The 21,335-nt window shown below is 50.9% G+C and overlaps 1 protein-coding gene across 1 annotated transcript in view; it reads right to left on the reverse strand.

The window, feature by feature from the left end:
- The window catches only part of QTRT1 (queuine tRNA-ribosyltransferase catalytic subunit 1), a 49,178-nt gene extending 29,968 nt beyond the window's left edge, over positions 1-19,210 (reverse strand). The window contains exons 1-5 of the mRNA XM_073650949.1: positions 18,952-19,210; positions 16,379-16,447; positions 11,347-11,485; positions 8,065-8,143; positions 7,860-7,975 (exon numbers count right to left, since the gene is read on the reverse strand). Coding sequence (XP_073507050.1) covers positions 7,860-7,975; positions 8,065-8,143; positions 11,347-11,485; positions 16,379-16,447; positions 18,952-19,176 — 628 coding nt within the window. The 5' untranslated portion in view covers positions 19,177-19,210. The remainder of the gene's footprint in view (positions 1-7,859; positions 7,976-8,064; positions 8,144-11,346; positions 11,486-16,378; positions 16,448-18,951) is intronic.
- Positions 19,211-21,335: the final 2,125 nt, after the last annotated feature.

The raw sequence follows: 21,335 nt of genomic DNA on the forward strand, positions 1-21,335 counted from the left end.
ATAAAACAAAAATCTATGGTGTCAGCAGCAGCCCACCACCAGGAGAGGAGATGACCAGACTAGGGCACACTAAAAGAAAAGCCCCTCCAGAGGAGAGCGGCCCTCCATGTACCCAGTCTCTCATACTCCAGAGAACGCACCTTCACCAGGTCACCGAGTATGGTCCTAAACACATCGTCCACTGGGAGGATTTTCCGCTGCGTCGATACTAAGCACCGTGCGTTCCACGTGTGATACCTAACCACTGCGCTAACTAGAAATAAGGTGCAGCGGTCCCGACCACCCAGGTCCCCGAATGCTCCATAGGCCCATTCCGCATAAGAGAGACCAGCCAGCCGGGGCCAGCCAATGGAGGCGCCCACCCTGTTGTACACCTCTGTGTTAAAGGGACAACGAAGCAGGAAGTGGTCCATGCTTTCAAGCATGGTACCACAATGCTCCCGAGGACAGTTCCTGTCCTCAGAGCTCCTACACTTCAGATTGTCCCTCACACACAGTTTCCCATGGAAGCAGCGCCAAGCCAAGTCCCAAACCTTCGAGGGGATCCTGATAGAATTCAAAAGATGCAGACCTACACCAAGATCCCGACTTGGGCAATCCCTGAGCGCCAGAGGCTTCTGAAAATGGGTCAACAGAACCCTTTTGTCAAGGAGCTTCCTTGGCAGAGTTCTGACCTCCCACATTCCCAGACCCCACCGGCGAATTACCTTCAGAACCACGGTAGCGTAAGCCGGGAGATGTCCATGCGGTGTGCGGAGATCCTTCACTTGCCCTCCTGTCTCCCATTCCTGGAAGAAAGGCTGAAACCATCCCTTACAGGAGAATACCCACGGAGGAGCCCTCTCTTTCCAGAGGTTTGCAATATTGATCTTAATGAAGGTATTCACAAGGAATACCACAGGGTTGACCATACCCAACCCTCCTAGTCTCCTCGTACGGTAAGTAACCTCCCTCTTGACCAGGTTCAGTCTATTCCCCCATAACAGTTGAAAGAACAAACTGTAGACCCGAGTCCAGAGAGGCTCTGGCAAGATGCACACACTGCCCAGATAGATCAGCAAAGGGAGCAGGTAAGTTTTGATCAGGTTTACCCTTTCCCTTAGGGTCAAAGACCAACCCTTCCATTGGTTCACCTTCTGAGTGGCGATCTCTAGCCTGCTGTCCCAATTTTGTTTGGGGTAATCCCCCTGGCCAAATTCGATGCCAAGAACTTTTGCAGAGACTTTGGGTTCTGGAAGGGTGTCCGGGAGATCAAAACCAGGATCTCCTCCTCCCAGCCAGAGACTCTCACACTTGTCCCGGTTGATCTTAGACCCGGATGCCTCCGAGTAGCGATTTACCTCTGACATCAGCCATTCTGCCTCCCCATCAGAGGAAACAAAAACGGTGACGTCATCAGCATACGCCACCACTCTCAGAGTGGCTTCCGGTGCTGCCCGGTCCATCCCGATCCCAGCCAACGGTCCACGCTCCACCCTCCTAAGAAGTGGGTCAATCGCAAACACGTACAGTAGCGGGCTCAAGGGACAACCCTGGCGAACACCACACCCAACCTCAAAAGAGCTTCCAATCCAACCGTTCACAAGTGGGAAACTCTCTGCCCCAGAGTACAAGGTCTTAAGCCAATCAACAAACCCCCCCGGCAGGCCATACCTCAGAAGGACAGACCAGAGGTACTCATGATTAACCCGATCAAACGCTTTTGCCTGGTCCAATGACAGCATGTACCCCTTCCAGTGGCCAGCCCTACCCTGCTCCACCGCCTCTCGGACACAGAGTACAGCACTAATTGTACTGCGGCCCGGAACAGAGCAATGCTGGGCCCCCGAAAGGAGCTGGGGTGCAAATTTCACCAGCCGATTAAACAGCACCTTTGCCAAAACCTTCCTGTCTGCATTGAGAAGCGCTATGGGACGCCAATTCTCAATGCAAGATGGGTCCTTACCCTTTGACAAGATGATCAGGGCAGACCTCCTCATTGACTTTGGCAGAGTGCCCGAGGAAAGACACTCATTGAATACCTCAGTCAAGAGGGGAACCAAGGCGTCCTTAAAGGTCTTATAGAATTCAGATGTTAAGCCATCCGGACCGGGAGATTTCTTCAGGGCAAGCCCTTCAATCGCCAACTTAACTTCCTCTTCCCTGATCATCTCTGTCAAAACGCCAAGAGAGGGGTCTACCCCTGGTTCGGGGACGGCTTCAGCCAGAAAAGCCGACATCTCATCCCAATCCAGATCCCTCTTCCCCAAGAGGTGCGAGTAGAAGGATCTGACGACCTCCAGGATCCCTGATCTGGATCTTTTCAGGGACCCCGCAGTGTCAACCAGTCCTGTAACAACTTTACTATTCACTGACATCTTGCAGTTTCTATAAGGGTCGGGCGAGCGGTACTTCCCGTAATCCCTCTCAAAAACCAAAGATGCGTGTCTATCATACTGACACCTCATTAGCAAAGATTTCACTCTGGAGATCTCCTCGCGGCTACCTCCAGTTGAGACAAGATGCTCGAGTTTCCTCCTCAGGCCCTGATACAGGCGGTACCTGTCCAGGCTCCTGAGGCTCGAGAGCTGGCGGAAGAATCTCGCCACCCTTTTCTTAAACATCTCCCACCACTCTGACTTACTACTACAAAGATCCAGTAAGGGTACCTGGCTCTGAAGGAAATCCTCAAAGGACTGTCTTATCTCCGCTTCTTCCAAGAGAGACGAATTGAGCCTCCAAAAGCCTCTTCCCATCCGGGGGGTCTCTGTAACATTCAGGGAAAACAAAATCAAACAGTGATCGGAGAACTCCACCTCAACAACAGATACTGCTGAAGAGACGGCTTCCTCCTTTAAATAAAACCTGTCTATCCTGGACCTACAGTTACCTCTATGATAGGTGAACCCCTCGTGGCCTGCGGTGTGCCGGATGTGGACATCCACCAGGCGAGCCTCACTAGCTATACTATTAAGGGCAACGCTATCATAAGTCAGCTTGTCTCTGGAACCTCTTCTATCCCGGGGCCTCGTGACAGTGTTGAAGTCCCCTCCAAAGACGACCTGCCGACTTGTAAAAAGGTAGGGCTTGATCCTCATAAAGAGACACTTCCGGTCCCATTTAGATTGGGGACCATAGATGTTAATGAGCCGAAGCTCTTGTCCCTTCATGAGGACATCTAATATCAGGCACCTCCCCATTTCTAACTCAATAACCCGTCGGCATTCTACTGGTGCGGTAAAAAGGACCTCCACTCCGCTATACGGCGCGGCCGCAAAAGACCAATAGGAGGGCCCGAGTCTCCACTCCCTCTTAGCTATAAACACCTCTGTCATATTTGGCAGCCTGGTCTCTTGCAAAAAGAAAATGTCAGCTTCAACCCGGCTGAGAAAATCAAAGGCCGCAAATCTAGCCATGTTTGACTTAATGCTGGCGACATTAATGGACGCCAGCGTCAACGGAGTGGGTACCGCCATCATTGGTGATTGAGTTAGATGGCTTTCTTCTTCCCACTCCCCTTATCCTCTGCCTCAGAGGAGGAATCCTTCCCCCTCTTTAATGACACAGAGGTGTCCATTCCCACATTTTTCCTTCTTTTTTCGTCCTCGTCTCCGGACTCTGGGCCAGTCCCTCCACCCAAGGACCTTGCATCCCCAGGAGAAGGAGACTCGGCGCCCCCTGTAAGCTCCGCTGAAGCCGGAACCTCACCCTCAGCCTCCTCCTCAGAGGAAGAGATGTTATCAAGGGCTTGGAACCGGTTAGAAAGACCAACTAGAGGGGAGTCGGTTTTACCTTCCTTAGGTACCTTGGTCAGAGCGGGAGAAGATGTTTTATCTCCCTTCTTTTTCTTCTTTTTGGTGCCGAGCTTACACTTGTGCTCTAGCCACCGCTTATTATCCTCATCCATACTTTCATAATGGGAGGATTCTGAAGCAGAGGCAGTTTCCTCCCTGTGGATCCTCCTGACCTCCTCATCCAACTCATCATCCCTCGGGGCCTCAGCAGCAACACTGGCATCCAGGACAGGGGCTGCCCCGGTAGTCTGGGGCTCGCCCCGCTCCCTCTCCTGTCTGCGCTTGTCTAGACGCCTCAGCTGGGCAGGCGTCTTTTTATTGCTTTTCTTCCCTGGCCCCTCAGCTCCCCCACCCCTGCTAGTCCCCTCTCCGGCAGAATCGGCCTCACGGCTTACTCCCACCGGGGTCTCGACTGCATTAGCAAAGGAGCGAGGACAATGGCTGAATGGGTGGCCTAACTCACCACACAGGTGGCACCTAATCTCCACACAAGAGGCGGCAAGATGGCCGACACCCCCACACAACGCGCATTTCTGCACGGTGCAGTTTGCACTGAAGTGTGTGGGGTCGCCGCACCTGTGACAGAGCTTCGGTTGCCCCTGGTAGACCAGGATACGATCCCTACCCAGGAAGGCAGACGATGGAATGTGGGCAACCGTACCACCTGAACGCTTAAGTTTTACCATAAACGTCCAGGCCCCTGACCAGATACCAAACTCGTCGCGGTTTTTCTTTGGCATCTCCACCACCTCTCCATACCGACCAAGCCACGTCATGATGTCATAGCAAGAAAGCGACTCGTTACGCGTCATCACAGTCACTTTCTTGATCTGGTTTTGGCGAGACACTGCCTGAACGGCAAAGTCTCGCCAGCCGGGCTCATTTTTTGCCAACTCATAATTCGCCCAGAAGAGCTCAAGCCCCTCCGGCCGAACAAAGCTGACATCAAACTCAGGCGTGGAATAGGGATGTATCAAGGCGTAGATGTCAATCGCCTTGAAGCCCATCCTCAGCAGGAGCTCCACAACTTTAGACCTTGGCGGACATGCATCACTGCCCCTCCACCGAAGACGGACCACATTCCTACGCACACTGCCTGGCCCGGCTGTTGGGAGGGACCACACTGTATCTCCCCCTTTTTGCTCTCGGAAGGCACCGAGGCCATGCCTCTCTATCCAGAAGGATAGATCAACCTCTCGACCCTCTACCATTAGTGATCTCTCCCCCTTCTTTAGAGCCTCCAGAAGGCGCCGTTGCAACATGCCGTCCCCAAAGCCCGGAGACGAGGAGGATGCCCTATTTGCCCCGGAGGTGACACTGGCATAACTCTGGACAGGTGTTGCCACCCCCGGGGGGGCAACCGGACCAGTGACCACATCAGCCCCAACAGTATCACCATTACCCACCTCCATCTCACCCTCCACCAAACCAGCAACCACACCACTAGACAATGAATTATCCTCATTCACCTCCACCACCACAATCATTCCTGCTGGACCAGTAACAATGGTGGATGACCTTTTGACCTCCGCATCAGGCACAAGGGGCTCAGTCACCTCCATAGAGCTGGAGGCGACCTCACCCCCGGTCTTATGTGTGCCCTCCACATCATCGGTCGGTAATTTCCGCTGTTTGGCATTTGGTATAATGTGCCGCTGATCTCTAGCTGCAGTTAGGCGCCGCTGATCTTTAGCATCAGGATCTTCCGGACCAGCGACGCCAACACAAAATAGCACTTTCGTGGGAGGACCGGAACGCTCAGCCTCAACTGCCCCCTCACACTGCCGCCGCTTCTCAACTAAGTGATCAGCGGCAACAGCATTCAGAGGCGCCGAGGCTACCGGAGCTGCCTCCGACACCGGGCTGCTCCCCCCTCCCACTGAAGAGCGCACCACAGCATCGTGGCCTGATGGAACGCCCGCCGCCGGGCCGCCCTCACTGTCCAGCCTCTCGGCTGATGCACCTCCTGCTACGTCCCCACTACTACAAGCAGAGACGGAGCTCTGCGCCTCACTACCACGCTCTGTAATCTCTCCGCGCCTTTGCACCGGATCCACAGCAGAACCCGGGCTGGGCTGGGCAACGGGGCTTATACAGCGAGCTGAGCCTGCCGCCGACTCAGGGGGTACAGGGAGGGGGGCATAGACATAGCTTACCGCTTCCTGCAGTTTTGGCTTGGTCTTCTTTGCCTTTTTGTGGCCCCCAGGTGCCTCTTCTGGTAGTTCGTCACCAAGATGGAAGTTTTGGAGGCACACTGGGGACTCCAGGAGCTTTATCTCCGCCATTAGCGCCCCTCCCTGGCCGCTGCTGTCACTGTCCTCCCCAGAGCCGGCAGAACTGCGACCGGATGTCACTGTCGCCTGTCCTGCAGGGAGCTCGCTGCACGTGGCCTGCGGGTGACTTTGCAGGCTGCCAGGTGGGGCTTGCTGCTGGTCATCATCACTCTCATCATCCACCTGGTTCTCAGGCTGCAGCCCTATCTGCCTTTGCTCTCTGGTATCAACCATTTCTCTGTAGCGGTCTTCATTTATAAGTTTTTCTTTGAAAGGACCACTCTGCTCCCTGATGGTGGCTTTCCTAAGTTCCAGGCGTTGAATTTCACTGCTCAGTCTTTTTACCTCGGCTTGGAGTTTTGCCTTCCTTGGTTTGGAGGCCCCCGCAGCTTTGGCGCTTGTGCAGCGCAGCTCCTCCCGGAGCCTCCTGATGAGCTTACTGGCATCTTCATACTCACGGAGGCGGATCATGACCCGGGAGGCATAGGTGGACACAGACTCCCGGGGTCCCTGCAGCGCCCATTCCCCCTCAGGGAGGTCGGCCTCACCTCCGTGAGCACTCAGCTTTCCTCCGGAAGGAGCGCCATCTTGCACGCCGCTGTCAGGCTTTTCCTCCATGCTGGAAGCCTTGCGGCTTCTGGGGATCTCCACAATCCCGGGGGGAGTAGGAGCCACATTGCTGCGACTCCTGGTGCAGCGTCTCACCCCCGAGTCCTCTGATGTGCAGGCCGGTTGCTGGTTTCTTCTGCCCCCCGCCGGCCTGGTTCAGGAAGCAGAAGCCTGGGACTTGGCTCCATCACTCATCCCAGAAACCCGCTCCCTCCCTGGGAAAGAGAGAAAGCAGGTCCCCAGGTGGAGAGGTGTTGGTTTCTCAGATATCAGGAGCTCACAGCAGGATCTGCAGCCACCACACCCGTAATCAGCACACTGACTAGCAGCTGATCAGAGCTGCACCCAGTATGCTGCTGGTGCAGTCACTGTGTACATACATTACATTACTGATCCTGAGTTATATCCTGTATTATACTCCAGAGCTGCACTCACTATTCTGCTGGTGCAGTCACTGTGTACATACATTACATTACTGATCCTGAGTTACATCCTGTATTATACTCCAGAGCTGCACTCACTATTCTGCTGGTGCAGTCACTGTGTACATACATTACATTACTTATCCTGTACTGATCCTGAGTTACATCCTGTATTATACTCCAGAGCTGCACTCACTATTCTGCTGGTGCAGTCACTGTGTACATATATTACATTACTGATCCTGAGTTACATCCTGTATTATACTCCAGAGCTGCACTCACTATTCTGCTGGTGCAGTCACTGTGTACATACATTACATTACTGATCCTGAGTTACATCCTGTATTATACTCCAGAGCTGCACTCACTATTCTGCTGGTGCAGTCACTGTGTACATACATTACATTACTGATCCTGAGTTACATCCTGTATTATACTCCAGAGCTGCACTCACTATTCTGCTGGTGCAGTCACTGTGTACATACATTACATTACTGATCCTGAGTTACACCCTGTATTATACTCCAGAGCTGCACTCACTATTCTGCTGGTGCAGTCACTGTGTACATGCATTGCTTATCCTGTATTACACTCCGGAGCTGTACTCTGTAGGTGTGGTGTAAGGATAACAATTCCCAGAATGTCAGTCATCACGGAATGCTATTAGTGGAACTTTGAGGCAACAGAGAATGCTGGGAGATTTCAGCTCTGAAGCATGCAGAATTGAGCATGGCTTATATAACAGGTTGCACATTCCCTACATGACGCGATACTAAACGCACCGTCCAAACACTTCCTGCGCAGCTCAGCGTTCAGACCTCCCTGAATGATGGCGAACAGATTCTGCCTCTCCGGGCTGCGGTTGGCGGTGACGCAGCGATCTAACCAGCGGATGGATCTGAGGGCAGAAAATCACAAAAATGCAACATAACAGATCATAAGGACTAACGAGAAGAAGTGCACGTGTGGGCGTCTCCCGGTACCGACCTGTACATGGCCTCCTCCACCCGAGGACCGGAGATGGTGCTGCTCACCACATCATCCAGCTGCATCATGATGTCAGAGCCTGAGGGCAGAGAGAAGAGGGAAGGGATGACGAGCCGCTGACAAGGTACAAAAGAAGCTGTATAGGAAGAGACATTCAGCACTTTGTGCTGTTTAACATGAATCTCGGATTAGGCGGTGTGTGATCTGCTTGTGCAGCTGCAGGCTCCGGGCTCGGTGGGTGTTCCCTATGATTCTGCTTTCCCTCCTTCCCTTCTAACAATGCTTTACTCTGCACCTATTTGTCTGTTCTCCTCTTTATGGATAATAATAATCTACCCAAAACTATAATAAAGTTCTTTGTGCCCCCCCACACCATATAAATGCCCCCTCCAGACTGATAATACCCATACTTGTTACATACAGAAGGGAAGGAGCTGGCTGCTACGTCACTGGCTCCCTTACTGCCCCCCCAACCTTAGAACTACCAACTCGGTGTCCAATAATCCCACGACAGGGAAAGGCCCCTTGTATCCAGTACCCGCATCTGGCACAAGTGCCATACTGAGGTGATTTCATAGTACCGCCTGCATCAGGATGGCGGCCTACGGTCTATAAAACAAGAGACCGGCAAGGCAGAACGCCTCGAATTTTCTGATCCGTCCTGAGGAGGCAGATAGCGACATTTCTCATGGATGTAGTGCGGGGAGGCCAAGGGTCTCCCTGGCTTCAAGGTGCAGTCGTGATAATGTTGTGACTCCTACGGCTGGTTCATAGAAATAAGAGAACATAGGTCTGCATGGGAGCTGCATACATAAAATGATATGGCATGATGATAGGAGTTGAGAAAAAACCATGCCCTGGTCCAGCCTGTTCCTTCATGGCAGTCGGCCGGCATCCTTGTCATTACTAGACCCCACGATGCCATGAAGTGGTGCACATCATGGCGGCGCTTGAGGACCGGTGAGCACAAGGAGCAGCCATAATGACAGACGCAGAGAGACACTCCCCTGGTCTGACTGGCACGAAGGCAGCGGAAATCTTTTATACTCCAGAGCTGCACTCACTATTCTGCTGGTGCAGTCACTGTGTACATACATTACATTACTGATCCTGTACTGATCCTGAGTTACATCCTGTATTATACTCCAGAGCTGCACTCACTATTCTGCTGGTGCAGTCACTGTGCACATACATTACATTACTGATCCTGAGTTACATCTTGTATTATACTCCAGAGCTGCAGTCACTATTCTGCTGGTGCAGTCACTGTGTACATACATTACATTACTGATCCTGAGTTACCTCCTGTATTATACTCCAGAGCTGCACTCACTATTCTGCTGGTGCAGTCACTGTGTACATACATTACAATACTGATCCTGTACTGATCCTGAGTTACATCCTGTATTATACTCCAGAGCTGCACTCACTATTCTGCTGGTGGAGTCACTGTGTACATACATTACATTACTGATCCTGAGTTACCTCCTGTATTATACTCCAGAGCTGCACTCGCTATTCTGCTGGTGCAGTCACTGTGTACATACATTACATTACTGATCCTGTACTGATCCTGAGTTACATCCTGTATTATACTCCAGAGATGCACTCACTATTCTGCTGGTGCAGTCACTGTGTACATACATTACATTACTGATCCTGTTCTGATCCTGAGTTACATCCTGTATTATACTCCAGAGCTGCACTCACTATTCTGCTGGTGCAGTCACTGTGTACCTACATTACATTACTGATCCTGTACTGATCCTGAGTTACATCCTGTATTATACTCCAGAGCTGCACTCACTATTCTGCTGGTGCAGTCACTGTGTACATACATTACATTACTGATCCTGTACTGATCCTGAGTTACATCCTGTATTATACTCCAGAGCTGCAGTCACTATTCTGCTGGTGCAGTCACTGTGTACATACATTACATTACTGATCCTGAGTTACCTCCTGTATTATACTCCAGAGCTGCACTCACTATTCTGCTGGTGCAGTCACTGTGTACATACATTACATTACTGATCCTGTACTGATCCTGAGTTACATCCTGTATTATACTCCAGAGCTGCACTCACTATTCTGCTGGTGCAGTCACTGTGTACATACATTACATTACTGATCCTGTTCTGATCCTGAGTTACATCCTGTATTATACTCCAGAGCTGCACTCACTATTCTGCTGGTGCAGTCACTGTGTACATACATTACATTACTGATCCTGAGTTACATCCTGTATTATACTCCAGAGCTGCACTCACTATTCTGCTGGTGCAGTCACTGTGTACATACATTACATTACTGATCCTGTACTGATCCTGAGTTACATCCTGTATTATACTCCAGAGCTGCAGTCACTATTCTGCTGGTGCAGTCACTGTGTACATACATTACATTACTGATCCTGAGTTACATCCTGTATTATACCCCAGAGCTGCACTCACTATTCTGCTGGTGCAGTCACTGTGTACATACATTACATTACTGATCCTGTACTGATCCCGAGTTACATCCTGTATTATACTCCAGAGCTGCACTCACTATTCTGCTGGTGCAGTCACTGTGTACATACATTACATTACTGATCCTGTACTGATCCTGAGTTACATCCTGTATTATACCCCAGAGCTGCACTCACTATTCTGCTGGTGGAGTCACTGTGTACATACATTACATTACTGAACCTGTACTGATCCCGAGTTACATCCTGTATTATACTCCAGAGCTGCACTCACTATTCTGCTGGTGGAGTCACTGTGTACATACATTACATTACTGCTTCTGCAGGCTCAGGGCTCGGTGGGTGTTCCCTGTGACGTCACTTTCTCTCCCTCCCTTCTCCCAATGCTTTATTCTGCATCTATGTGTCTCATCTCCTCTTTATGGATAGCAGTATTCCCCACAAAACTATAATAAACCTCTTTGTGCCCCCCACACCATATAAATGCCCCTAGCGCAAAAATGGCAGCAGGCCGACATCCTTGTTCTTACTAGACCCCACAATGCCATGAGCTGACGGACGTCATGACGGCGCGCGAGGCCCTATGAGCACAAGGAGCGGCCATGATGACAGATGCAGAAGTGACATTGCCTTGGTCTGGCTGCCACAAAGGCAGTGGAAATCTTTTTGCTCACTTCTAATATGACGACTCTAAAGAGAGTGGTCGCGTTACGTGCCGCCCCCTCAGTGGCATAAGACAGCCATCTGTGGCTTAAGACCGTGCATCAGTATTTGCCTGCACTGTCCCTTTAAGGGCTAGGAGAGTCACTCACCCAGCGCGTTCTGGATCTCTATGGATTTCTCTGGGGTGAGGAGAATCTCTTTCCCATCATACGGAGACGTGAAGTGCACGCCGTCCTCCGTCACCTTGGAGAGCTCCACCAGCGACACCATCTGGAAGCCACCGCTGTCCTGTCACCGGGTCACAAGGATTATTATGAGGCATTTAGGGGGAAAGTCACAGATGCCGAAAACATTTCACTAATTTCTAGTAGGAAATGTGGTACGATAGGTGGCGCTATAGAGCAAGTCCTATAGAAAGCATCAGGGGACTACGGAGCTGCGCACCACTGAGCAGCGCACCACTGAGCAGCGCGCCACTGAGCTGCGCGCCACTGAGCTGCGCGCCACTGAGCTGTGCGCCACTGGGCTGCGCACCACTGAGCAGCGCACCACTGAGCTGCGCACCACTGAGCTGCGCACCACTGAGCTGCGCACCACTGAGCTGCGCACCACTGACGTCACTCTTCCACCAAAAATAGGAGTCGGCAGAAGCCACGACTTTTCTTGGACGGTCAGGAGGGACTCGTAGCCATAAACCTTCTTCAGGGAAAGTGTCAGCAAGAAGAGGTCGTGAAAAAGGAGAAAGATACACAAAAATATTGGGTTTCATTAATAATTTTGCACCATTTGGCTTTTACAGGCTGATTATTTCCCCACGTATTCAACTTTGATGTGGTCTGTGGTGGTAAATCAGCTGAGAGGAGCTGAGAAAAAGACAAGTTAAAAACTCCCCGTCAGAACGCGCTCACTGACGGATTCTCATTTGATTCATTCTGCAGCCGGCGATAGACAGCGCCGCACAGAGGATAGAGAAGGCAAATTATTAATAAAACCCAATTACAAAAATGTTCTTTAGTCCCAAATAAATGGATTTACCGTATTTTTCGGAGATTAGATGCACTTTTTTCCTCCAAAAGTTTGGAGGAAAGTGGGGGGGTGCGTCTCATAGTCTGAATGTACCTTAAGTTGCTGTGGCTGTGGACGGGGGGGGGAGCGGTACAGGAGACTGGAGCCGCCTGCTACGGCTAACACTCTGCCCGCTGTTAAAGAAAATTAATATTAACTGCTCCCCACACCCATGGGAGTGTGGAGCAGTGAATAATCATTTTCCTTAATAGCGGGCACAGTGTTAGCCGCAGCCGCCGTCTCCTGCAGCTGATGGGCGATCACATGTGCCCGCTACTAAAGAGAATGAATATTCACTTCTCTCCGCTTCCATAGTCCTGAGCATGGAGAGCAGTGAATATTCCGGCAGCTGACCTCAGTGTGTGAGGGAGCATGGCAGTGACGTCATGTGCTGCTCACACGCTGAGATCGGCTGCTGGCATCAAAACAGGACGCGGCGCTGGAGCAGAGGGAAGGAAGGTGAGTAGAATCTTTTATTTTTTTTTATGTGTGCAGCATTATGGAGGCAATGGACACCAGGATGAGGATGAGGAGGCCATGTGTGCCAGGATGGGTGTGGAGGCCATGTGTGCCAGGATGAGGATGAGGATGAGGGGGCCATGTATACCAGGATGGGAATGAGGGGGGCCATGTACGCCAGGATGGGGATGAGGGGGCCATGTACGCCAGGATGGGGATGAGGGGGTCATGTACACCAGGATGGGGATGAGGGGGTCATGTACACCAGGATGGGGATGAGGGGGTCATGTACACCAGGATGGGGATGAGGGGGTCATGTACACCAGGATGGGGATGAGGGGGTCATGTACACCAGGATGGGGATGAGGGGGTCATGTACACCAGGATGGGGATGAGGAGGCCATGCATACCAGGATGGGGATGAGGAGGCCATGCATACCAGGATGGGGATGAGGAGGCCATGGATACCAGGATGGGGATGAGGAGGCCATGCATACCAGGATGGGGATGAGGAGGCCATGCATACCAGGATGGGGATGAGAAGGCCATGCATACCAGGATGGGGATGAGAAGGCCATGCATACCAGGATGGGATGAGGAGGCCATGCATACCAGGATGGGGATGAGGAGGCCATGCATGCCAGGATAGGGATGAGGAGGCCATTTATGCCAGGATGGGGATGAGGGGGCCATGTACACCAGGATGGGGATGAGGGGGCCATGTATACCAGGATGGGGATGAGGGGGCCATGTATACCAGGATGGGGATGAGGGGGCCATGTATACCAGGATGGGGATGAGGGGGCCATGTATACCAGGATGGGGATGAGGGGGCCATGTGTGCCAGGATGGGGATGAGGGGGCCATGTATACCAGGATGGGGATGGGGAGGCCATGTGTGCCAGGATGGGGATGAGGGGGCCATGCATGCCTGGATAAGGATAGGAGCCATGTATACCAGGATGGGGTCCATGTATATTTCAGGATGAGGGGAGGGCATATATACCAGGATGGGGACATATATATACCAGAACGGGGGATATTATTACAGAATTGGGGGACATTATCCCTATAACAGTGTCAGCAGCACACTCCCCCCCCCCCCCCCCCCCCAATAACAGGGCATCATGACCACATTTTTTGCTTCGATTTTTTTCTATTTTCCTCCTCTAAAACCTAGGTGCGTCTTATAGTCCAAAAAATACAGTAAGCAAGAAAACAAATGTCCATGAAGTTGGCCGCCTCCTTTAAAGCGCACCTGTCAGCAGGATTGTGCTTAGTAAACCACATACACTGTCAGGTGGGCGCCGTTACAATGAGTAAAATGATACCTTTGTTGATGAAATCCGTCCAGAGGTTCTTTAATAATCTTTATTTTCATGTCTGCCATAATGATATGCACGTGCTCTGGGGCGGGACTTTAGGGAGGGGCTGTAGCTGGTGCTCTCATTATGTATTCCTATCTCTGGCCTCTGATAGGTCACTGTGCTTTCAGTCACCTGCCTACTATTTTAAATATTGCCTTTGTAATTTCTCTGCCAATTTGAAATTTACATCCCCCAAAATGGACACCTACACGTGCGCAGTAGCATCGGCAAGCGATAGATGTTACTGAGCACGCGCCATTTGCTACGGGGAAAAAAAAAACTTGCCTGCAGCAATATGGCCCCCGCCGCCCGCGCAGTAGCATGTCTCGATTGCCGAGATGCTACTGCGCATGACGGCGCCATATTGCTGCACCCAAATTCTTTTTCCAAAAGCAAAACGGCACCCGCACGTGCGCAGTAGCATCTTTCGGCAACTGAGAGATGCTACTGCGCATGCGCGGGGATCCGCAGCCATTTTGGGGGATGGAAATTTCAAATTGGCAGAGAAATTACAAAGGCAATATTTAAAATAGTAGGCAGGTGACTGAAAACACAGTGACCTGTCACTGTCACGCAAGGTGTAGGAAAGACTAAGTGCAACACGAAAGGAGGGGGAAAAGGGGGCCCAGACTCTAGGAAAAGAGGGTAGTGGAGACCCCCAGGCTGATCTGATATCACCCTGTCTCCCCTAACGTCCCTATATTGGTTCCGCACCAATCGCCGCACAGGAGCCTCGCCCTGTCTTTCCCTGGCACTGTGCTAAGGCTAGGGAAGGCAGGGGGTGAGCGCTAATCGATCCCCATTGACAACTAAAGACAACAAGGGGGAACAAACAAGGGAAGATAGCTTAGCTTTAGTCGACTTCGGAGAGATGAACACCCGTCCTCATAGCTCCAGAGAGGAAGAAGTACTGCACTTGCTCAAGCCTTTACAAGGGGTCATGTGAATATCGCCAGCACCTCCATCTAGCAAACGGCAGGTATTTATACACCCAGGTCAGGGTGTTAATTAGCAAGAGGGAGGTAGCCGCTGGGTCCTGCTTCTAAGATGTCTGCAATGCCAAAAGTAGAGATATCCTGCAACCAACAGCAGGGCCACTGTCTGTCACTTCTGAAACACCCGTGACAGTCAGAGGCCAGAGATAGGCATACATAATGAGAGCACCAGCTACAGCCCCTACCTAAAGTCCCACCGCAGACCACAAGCATATCATTATGGCAGAACTGAAAATAAAGATTATAAAAGAACCTCTGGACGGATTTCATCAACAAAGGTATCATTTTACTCAGTGTAATGGCGCCCACCTGACAGTGTATGTAGTTTACTAAGCGCAATCCTGCTGACAGGTGCGCTTTAAGCGATTGACTACAGGGGAACTTGTTTTTGCACTGTTTTCTCATTTTACCAGGTTCTTTAGGTCGGCCTCAAATTTACAGCAAGGAACTCGACCCCCGGAGTTCAACTGGACACAATATGGAGGGGCTATTGTCCTATAAACAACATGTATTATCTACCCACAGGATAGATGATACATGTATGATCCCTGGGGGTCTAGTGGGCAAGATCCGCACTGATCATGAGAACAGGATGTTTTAAACCCTCTATGAAAATGGAACCCCCCCATCAATTGAACGAACCAGTGGATAGGAAATACATATTGTTTATGGGACAACCCCTTTAAGGGAAGACCTGTCACCAGTATAAAAGAGGTTGAAATATGAAGCCTTTCTCAAACATATATAATAAGGAAACAAAAAGACCTGTCTAATATAGAGATTAAAGTTCTGGCTCTTTAAGAGAGAAAAATTGTGGTCCTCTGCTGTCTCACTCACTTCCTGCTGAGCTGGAAGATACCACTGTGTAGGGAGAGACTGGGAGTGTGCAGTATGGAAACACAGGGGAGATCTGTGCTGTCGCCTTACTGCGGTCTCTTCCTAAATCTGCATCTTCTCAATGTAAGATAGATTTTTGGTTATTATGGAGCAGGAGGAGGCCAACAGCATTCAGGTGTTGTATATATTCAGCAACCCCCTTTCCGAACACATACTTAGTGTCTCCCAAAATCTCACCAGATTTTGCTCCCACCCTGGTAAAGTGAAAGTAAAACCTCCGTCCCGGTAATACTGAGGGAAATCATCACATTTGCTAATGACATAGATTTGGTAAAAGTCTTATCATTTCATCTACTCTCACTTTTTATGTATTTCTTATAATTGATAGGACCCCCTTTAAGGTGGCGCGCACAAATCTAACAGAGCATCCCTGCCATGGAGGATATCTCCACACTTACAGTCAGAAGGTTTCGATCCCAGTTCATGAAGCCGTGGAGGCCGTTTACCTTCTTCATTATTTCGGGGCCCTGACAGAGAAAAGCAAGAAGGGGTTAAATTCCATCGAGTTCGGGAAGAGGGAGGAATATCTGCCCAGGAGGACAGCGGGTGATATGGACACTCAGGGGAACAGAAGGATAGGTAATAAATGTATGATCTCTGGAGGGTCCGACAGCCACCAATCCCAAAACAGGGGGTCTCAAAGTCCCTATGAGATCGTGTGCATGTGGGACCACCGCTCCATTCAGTTCTATGGGACCGACACAATGGCTGTCTCTTTGGAGCTGGTGGTCAGATACGCATGCGGGACTTTAAGACCCTATTACTGGGATCGGTGGTGGTCCGAGCAACGTTGCAGTAACTTGTGTCAGCTAGTTACTGCCCTATCAGTGCTGACTACATCAAGGAGAGCGCACTGTCAGTGCACATTGTAAGACGATTACAGAGCATGCAGAGACTAGAACAGCCCCTACAAGTGATGTCACTTTCAGGGGAACCGCTGGTCTCTGCACGGTGAATATTTGTACAATGCGCACTGACAGTGTGCTCTCCTGCAGGCTCATTACTTCTCATCAGAGCTGGTGATAGAGTGCACTGCCACTATGCACATTGCACAGTGACTGGAATCTACAGAGCATACATTGGATTTGAAAACTGGCACATGCTCAGTAGAGTAGGGACTAGCCCAGCCAATGAAATGGACTTCACTGATCACGTTTCGTTTCAGGGAGGTGGCAAAGATTGCAGCAGTGACTGCAGCCTCTGATGACTCTTCTGATTATCCCAGCATGCACTTGGGGGTCTCAAACAAAGTGTCATCGAAAATGAAGTCATTTTTTTTTAGAGTAGTGAGGGAGCGATAGGTGATTTTTATTTAAGTATTTAGACAATGACACTAAATAAATGAGTGTTTTGGACGGAAAATAAATGAGTGTTTTGGACGGAAAATAAATGAGTGTCCCCTTTAATGCCGCGGCCACTTGTCATTTTTACCATTCATTTTTTTCTTTCCCTTTTACTAAGAGCCGTAATTTTTTTTTTCGTCCACGAGGACTTTTTTTTTTTTTGTGGGTTAAGTTGTAGTTTTGAACTTCAATGTTCCAAAAAAACGGAAAAAAAATTCTAATTACGGTGAATCAGTGAAATAAAAACGCCACCCCGACAGGGGGTTTTGCTTTTATTTTTACAGTATTAATTCTTCAGTAAAACGACCCGGTAACAAGATTCTCCCGGTCACTGCGATTCCAGTGACACCGAACCTGTCGACTTCTTTTATTATTTTAGTGGTTTAAAGAAAATACTGAATTTTGTAAAAAAATATAATAAAATTTGTCTGTGTCGCTATTTTCTGAGACCGGCGCCATTTTTAGTCGAGGGCTCGGTTTTTGCACCCCGAGCTGTAGTTTTCCCCGACACCATTTCGGGTACATACGACAGGTCGCTTTCATTTTATTGCATTTTTTGACCAAGGATTGGAGATTCCGGCGTTTTGAATCTTCACATTTACCTTTTGGGGCAAATTATTTACTATTATTTTTCGAGCTCGGACTTTTATACTAAATAAGTCACTTATTTTTTTTTTTAAGATGTCGGGAAACAAATCTCAATTATTTAGTTTTTGGGGTTTTTTTTACTTCTCCTGGAGAGGACTTGAACCTTGTGCTATAGTATCGCAGCACACCGCGAAAATCAGGGTCTCCGTGGCATCTAAAAGGTTAAGCAGCAGCGACAGGAGCTGGATCTGGTCGCCCCTGTCAGTGGCAGCTTCTGAGCCCCCTCTATTCACCCCCGCGCCCCTCATAACCCAGCAACCTCATACACACACTCCAAGCACCCCCTCCATTCACCCCGCCCACTCCATATACCCCGCCCCCTCATACACCTCACACCCTCCATTCACCCTGCCCCCTCATACACCTCACACCCTCCATTCACCCTGCCCCCTCATACACCTCACACCCTCCATTCACCCTGCCCCCTCATACACCCCACCCCACACTCTCCGCACCTCCTCCATTCACCCACCCGACACCCCTCATACACCTCACACCCTCCATATACCCAGCCCCCTTAAACACCTCAAGCCCCCCCCCCATACACTCAGCCCACACCCCCCATACACCAAACCCGCGCCCCCCCCCCATACACTCAACCCGCGCCCCCCCCCATACACTCAACCCACGCCCCCCCCATACACTCAACCCCTGGTGAAGGGAAGGTGATAATCGTATTTCCAGGAGGAATAACAGAGCAGCAAGAAGCTTTTGGATTGATTTTTCACTAAAAGTAGCCGGTGGACGTGTCATTTTAGTGTCAAAAGAAGTCATGTGCCACCTCTCAGCCAACGGAATCAGAAAACACCCTCATTTGCATATTAATATACCTTAATATCAACAATTAAAAACTTTATTAGTCAAGACTGCCCCCAGCACCCCGATAGAATGTAACTGTGGAATGCTGGGAGTTGTAGTTCAGCAGACAGTATCACTTCCTGTCATTTGGCCCTGCGCCCCCTCCTCCATTGCTTTATTACCGGCCTCATGCCCAGGTGGTAGGTGTTTCCCAGGCAGATCTCACAGCCCAGGTCCCGCAGCTGCTCGGCAGTGACTCCCTTCATCGTGCCCTGAGTTCCCACCGGCATAAACACGGGAGTCTTCACAGGCCCGTGGGGTAATATCAGTTCGCAGGCTCGAGCCTTCGTGACCGGACATTCTGCTAAAATTCGGTGAATTAACGCGTGTCCACTGGGCGCCGCCATGTTTCCATTGACAGTCGGAAGTGACGTAATGCGTTCCAGCGTCCTAGCGACTGCGAGCGGAAATGAACTAGTTTTTTTTTTTTTTTTTTTTTTTTTTTAAACAACTTTATTGAAAGTGTTACACTGCATTTTAGGGCATTTAACTTTTTTTTACTAAAATAAACAAACAGACAGGTTATGGCTCAGTCACTATTGCAGCATGTGAGCGTGCTGTCACTTGTAGTTCTACAAGGTCTGAGACTAGGTACAGCACTGTGTATGGTTATAGTCTGATGGCTGCGCTCAGATATATAATCTACTAGCTATTGAACCCTTTCTACGCCCGGGTGGTGAGCATTTTTATTGGTATATGGTCTCCCATGCTGGTATGTGCTGCCCTCCTCCTTGTATTTGTGCTCCCACCATCCAATCCTGGTATGCGTGGCACCCCTCACCCCCAATCCTGGTATGCGTGGCACCCCTCACCCCCAATCCTGGTATGCGTGGCACCCCTCACCCCCAATCCTGGTATACGTTGCACCCCTCATCCCTATCCTGGTATGCGTGGCACCCCTCATCACTATCCTGGTGTGTATGGTATCCCTCATCCTGGTATGCGTGGCACCCCTCACCCTCAATCCTGGTATGCGTGGCACCCCTCACCCTCAATCCTGGTATGCGTGGTACCCCTCACCGCCCAATCCTGGTATGCGTGGTACCCCTCACCGCCCAATCCTGGTATGCGTGGTATCCCTCACTGCCCAATCCTGGTATGCGTGGTACCCCTCACCCCCAATCCTGGTATGCGTGGTACCCCTCACCCCTAACCCTGGTATGTATGTTACCCCTCACCCCCCAACCCTGGTATGTGTGCTACCCCTCACCCCCCAATCCTGATATATGCATGGTCCCCTCACCCCACAATCCTGTTATGTGTGGCCCCCCTCATCCCTTTCACACTGTACACACATACAAAAAAAAAAAACAGTTATACTCACCTTTCTTCTCTGTGCTCCAGCGCTGCTGCGTCCTCTTCTGCCGGAGGCCGGGGGAGGAGTGCGGCGCTGGAGCACCGCGCTGTCCGGCCCCATTTTGCTGAAGACACACTGTAAATGTGTCTTCAGTAAATTGGCGCCGGATAGCGGAATGCGCACGCGCCGTTCCGACGCCTTCACTCCGCCCCCTTGTCTCCAGCGAAGAGAGGCGCACGGCAACGCTCCTCCCGGTCAGGTAAGTATGTAAGATCGCGGGATGCGTTCAGTGTCTACGCATCCCGCCATCTCCGGCGCCATACACCTCCTCTTACCTGTAACGGCTGGATGCCTGCTTCTGTCTGGAGCCAGACTGCGCGTCATGCATGCGCAGTCTATCGAGGCTTCAGACAGAGATACGCATCCTGCCTTATATTATAGATGGTCTCCCATCCTGTTATGTGCTGCCCCCATCCTATCCTGGTATGAATGGCACCCCTCATCCCCATCCTGGTATGCATGGCACCCCTCATCCCCATCCTGGTATGCATGGCACCCCTCATCCCCTATCCTGGTATGCATGGCACCCCTCATCCCCTATCCTGGTATACATGGCACCCCTCATCCCCAATCCTGGTATGCATGGCACCCCTCATCCCCAATCCTGGTATGCATGGCACCCCTCATCCCCAATCCTGGTATGCATGGCTCGCCTCATCCCCCAATCCTGGTATGTATGGCACCCCTCATCCCCCAATCCTGGTATGCATGGCACACCTCATCCCCCAATCCTGGTATGCATGGCACACCTCATCCCCCAATCCTGGTATGCATGGCACCCCTCATCCCCCAATCCTGGTATGTATGGCACCCCTCATCCCCCAATCCTGGTATGCATGGCACACCTCATCCCCCAATCCTGGTATGCATGGCACCCCTCATCCCCCAATCCTGGTATGCATGGCACCCCTCATCCCCCAATCCTGGTATGCATGGCTCCCCTCATCGCCCAATCCTGGTATGATTGGCTCCCCTCATCGCCCAATCCTAGTGTACATGGTACCCCTCATCCCCCAATCCTGGTATGCATGGCACCCCTCATCCCCAATCCTGGTATGCATGGCACCCCTCATCCCCAATCCTAGTGTGCATGGCACCCCTCATCCCTATCCTGGTATGCATGGCCCCTAATCCGTATTCTGGTATTCA

Source organism: Phyllobates terribilis, unplaced genomic scaffold (assembly GCF_046119375.1).
Source record: "Phyllobates terribilis strain yellow unplaced genomic scaffold, ASM4611937v1 Scaffold_11__3_contigs__length_659146591, whole genome shotgun sequence".
NCBI classification, from domain to species: Eukaryota; Metazoa; Chordata; class Amphibia; order Anura; family Dendrobatidae; genus Phyllobates; species Phyllobates terribilis.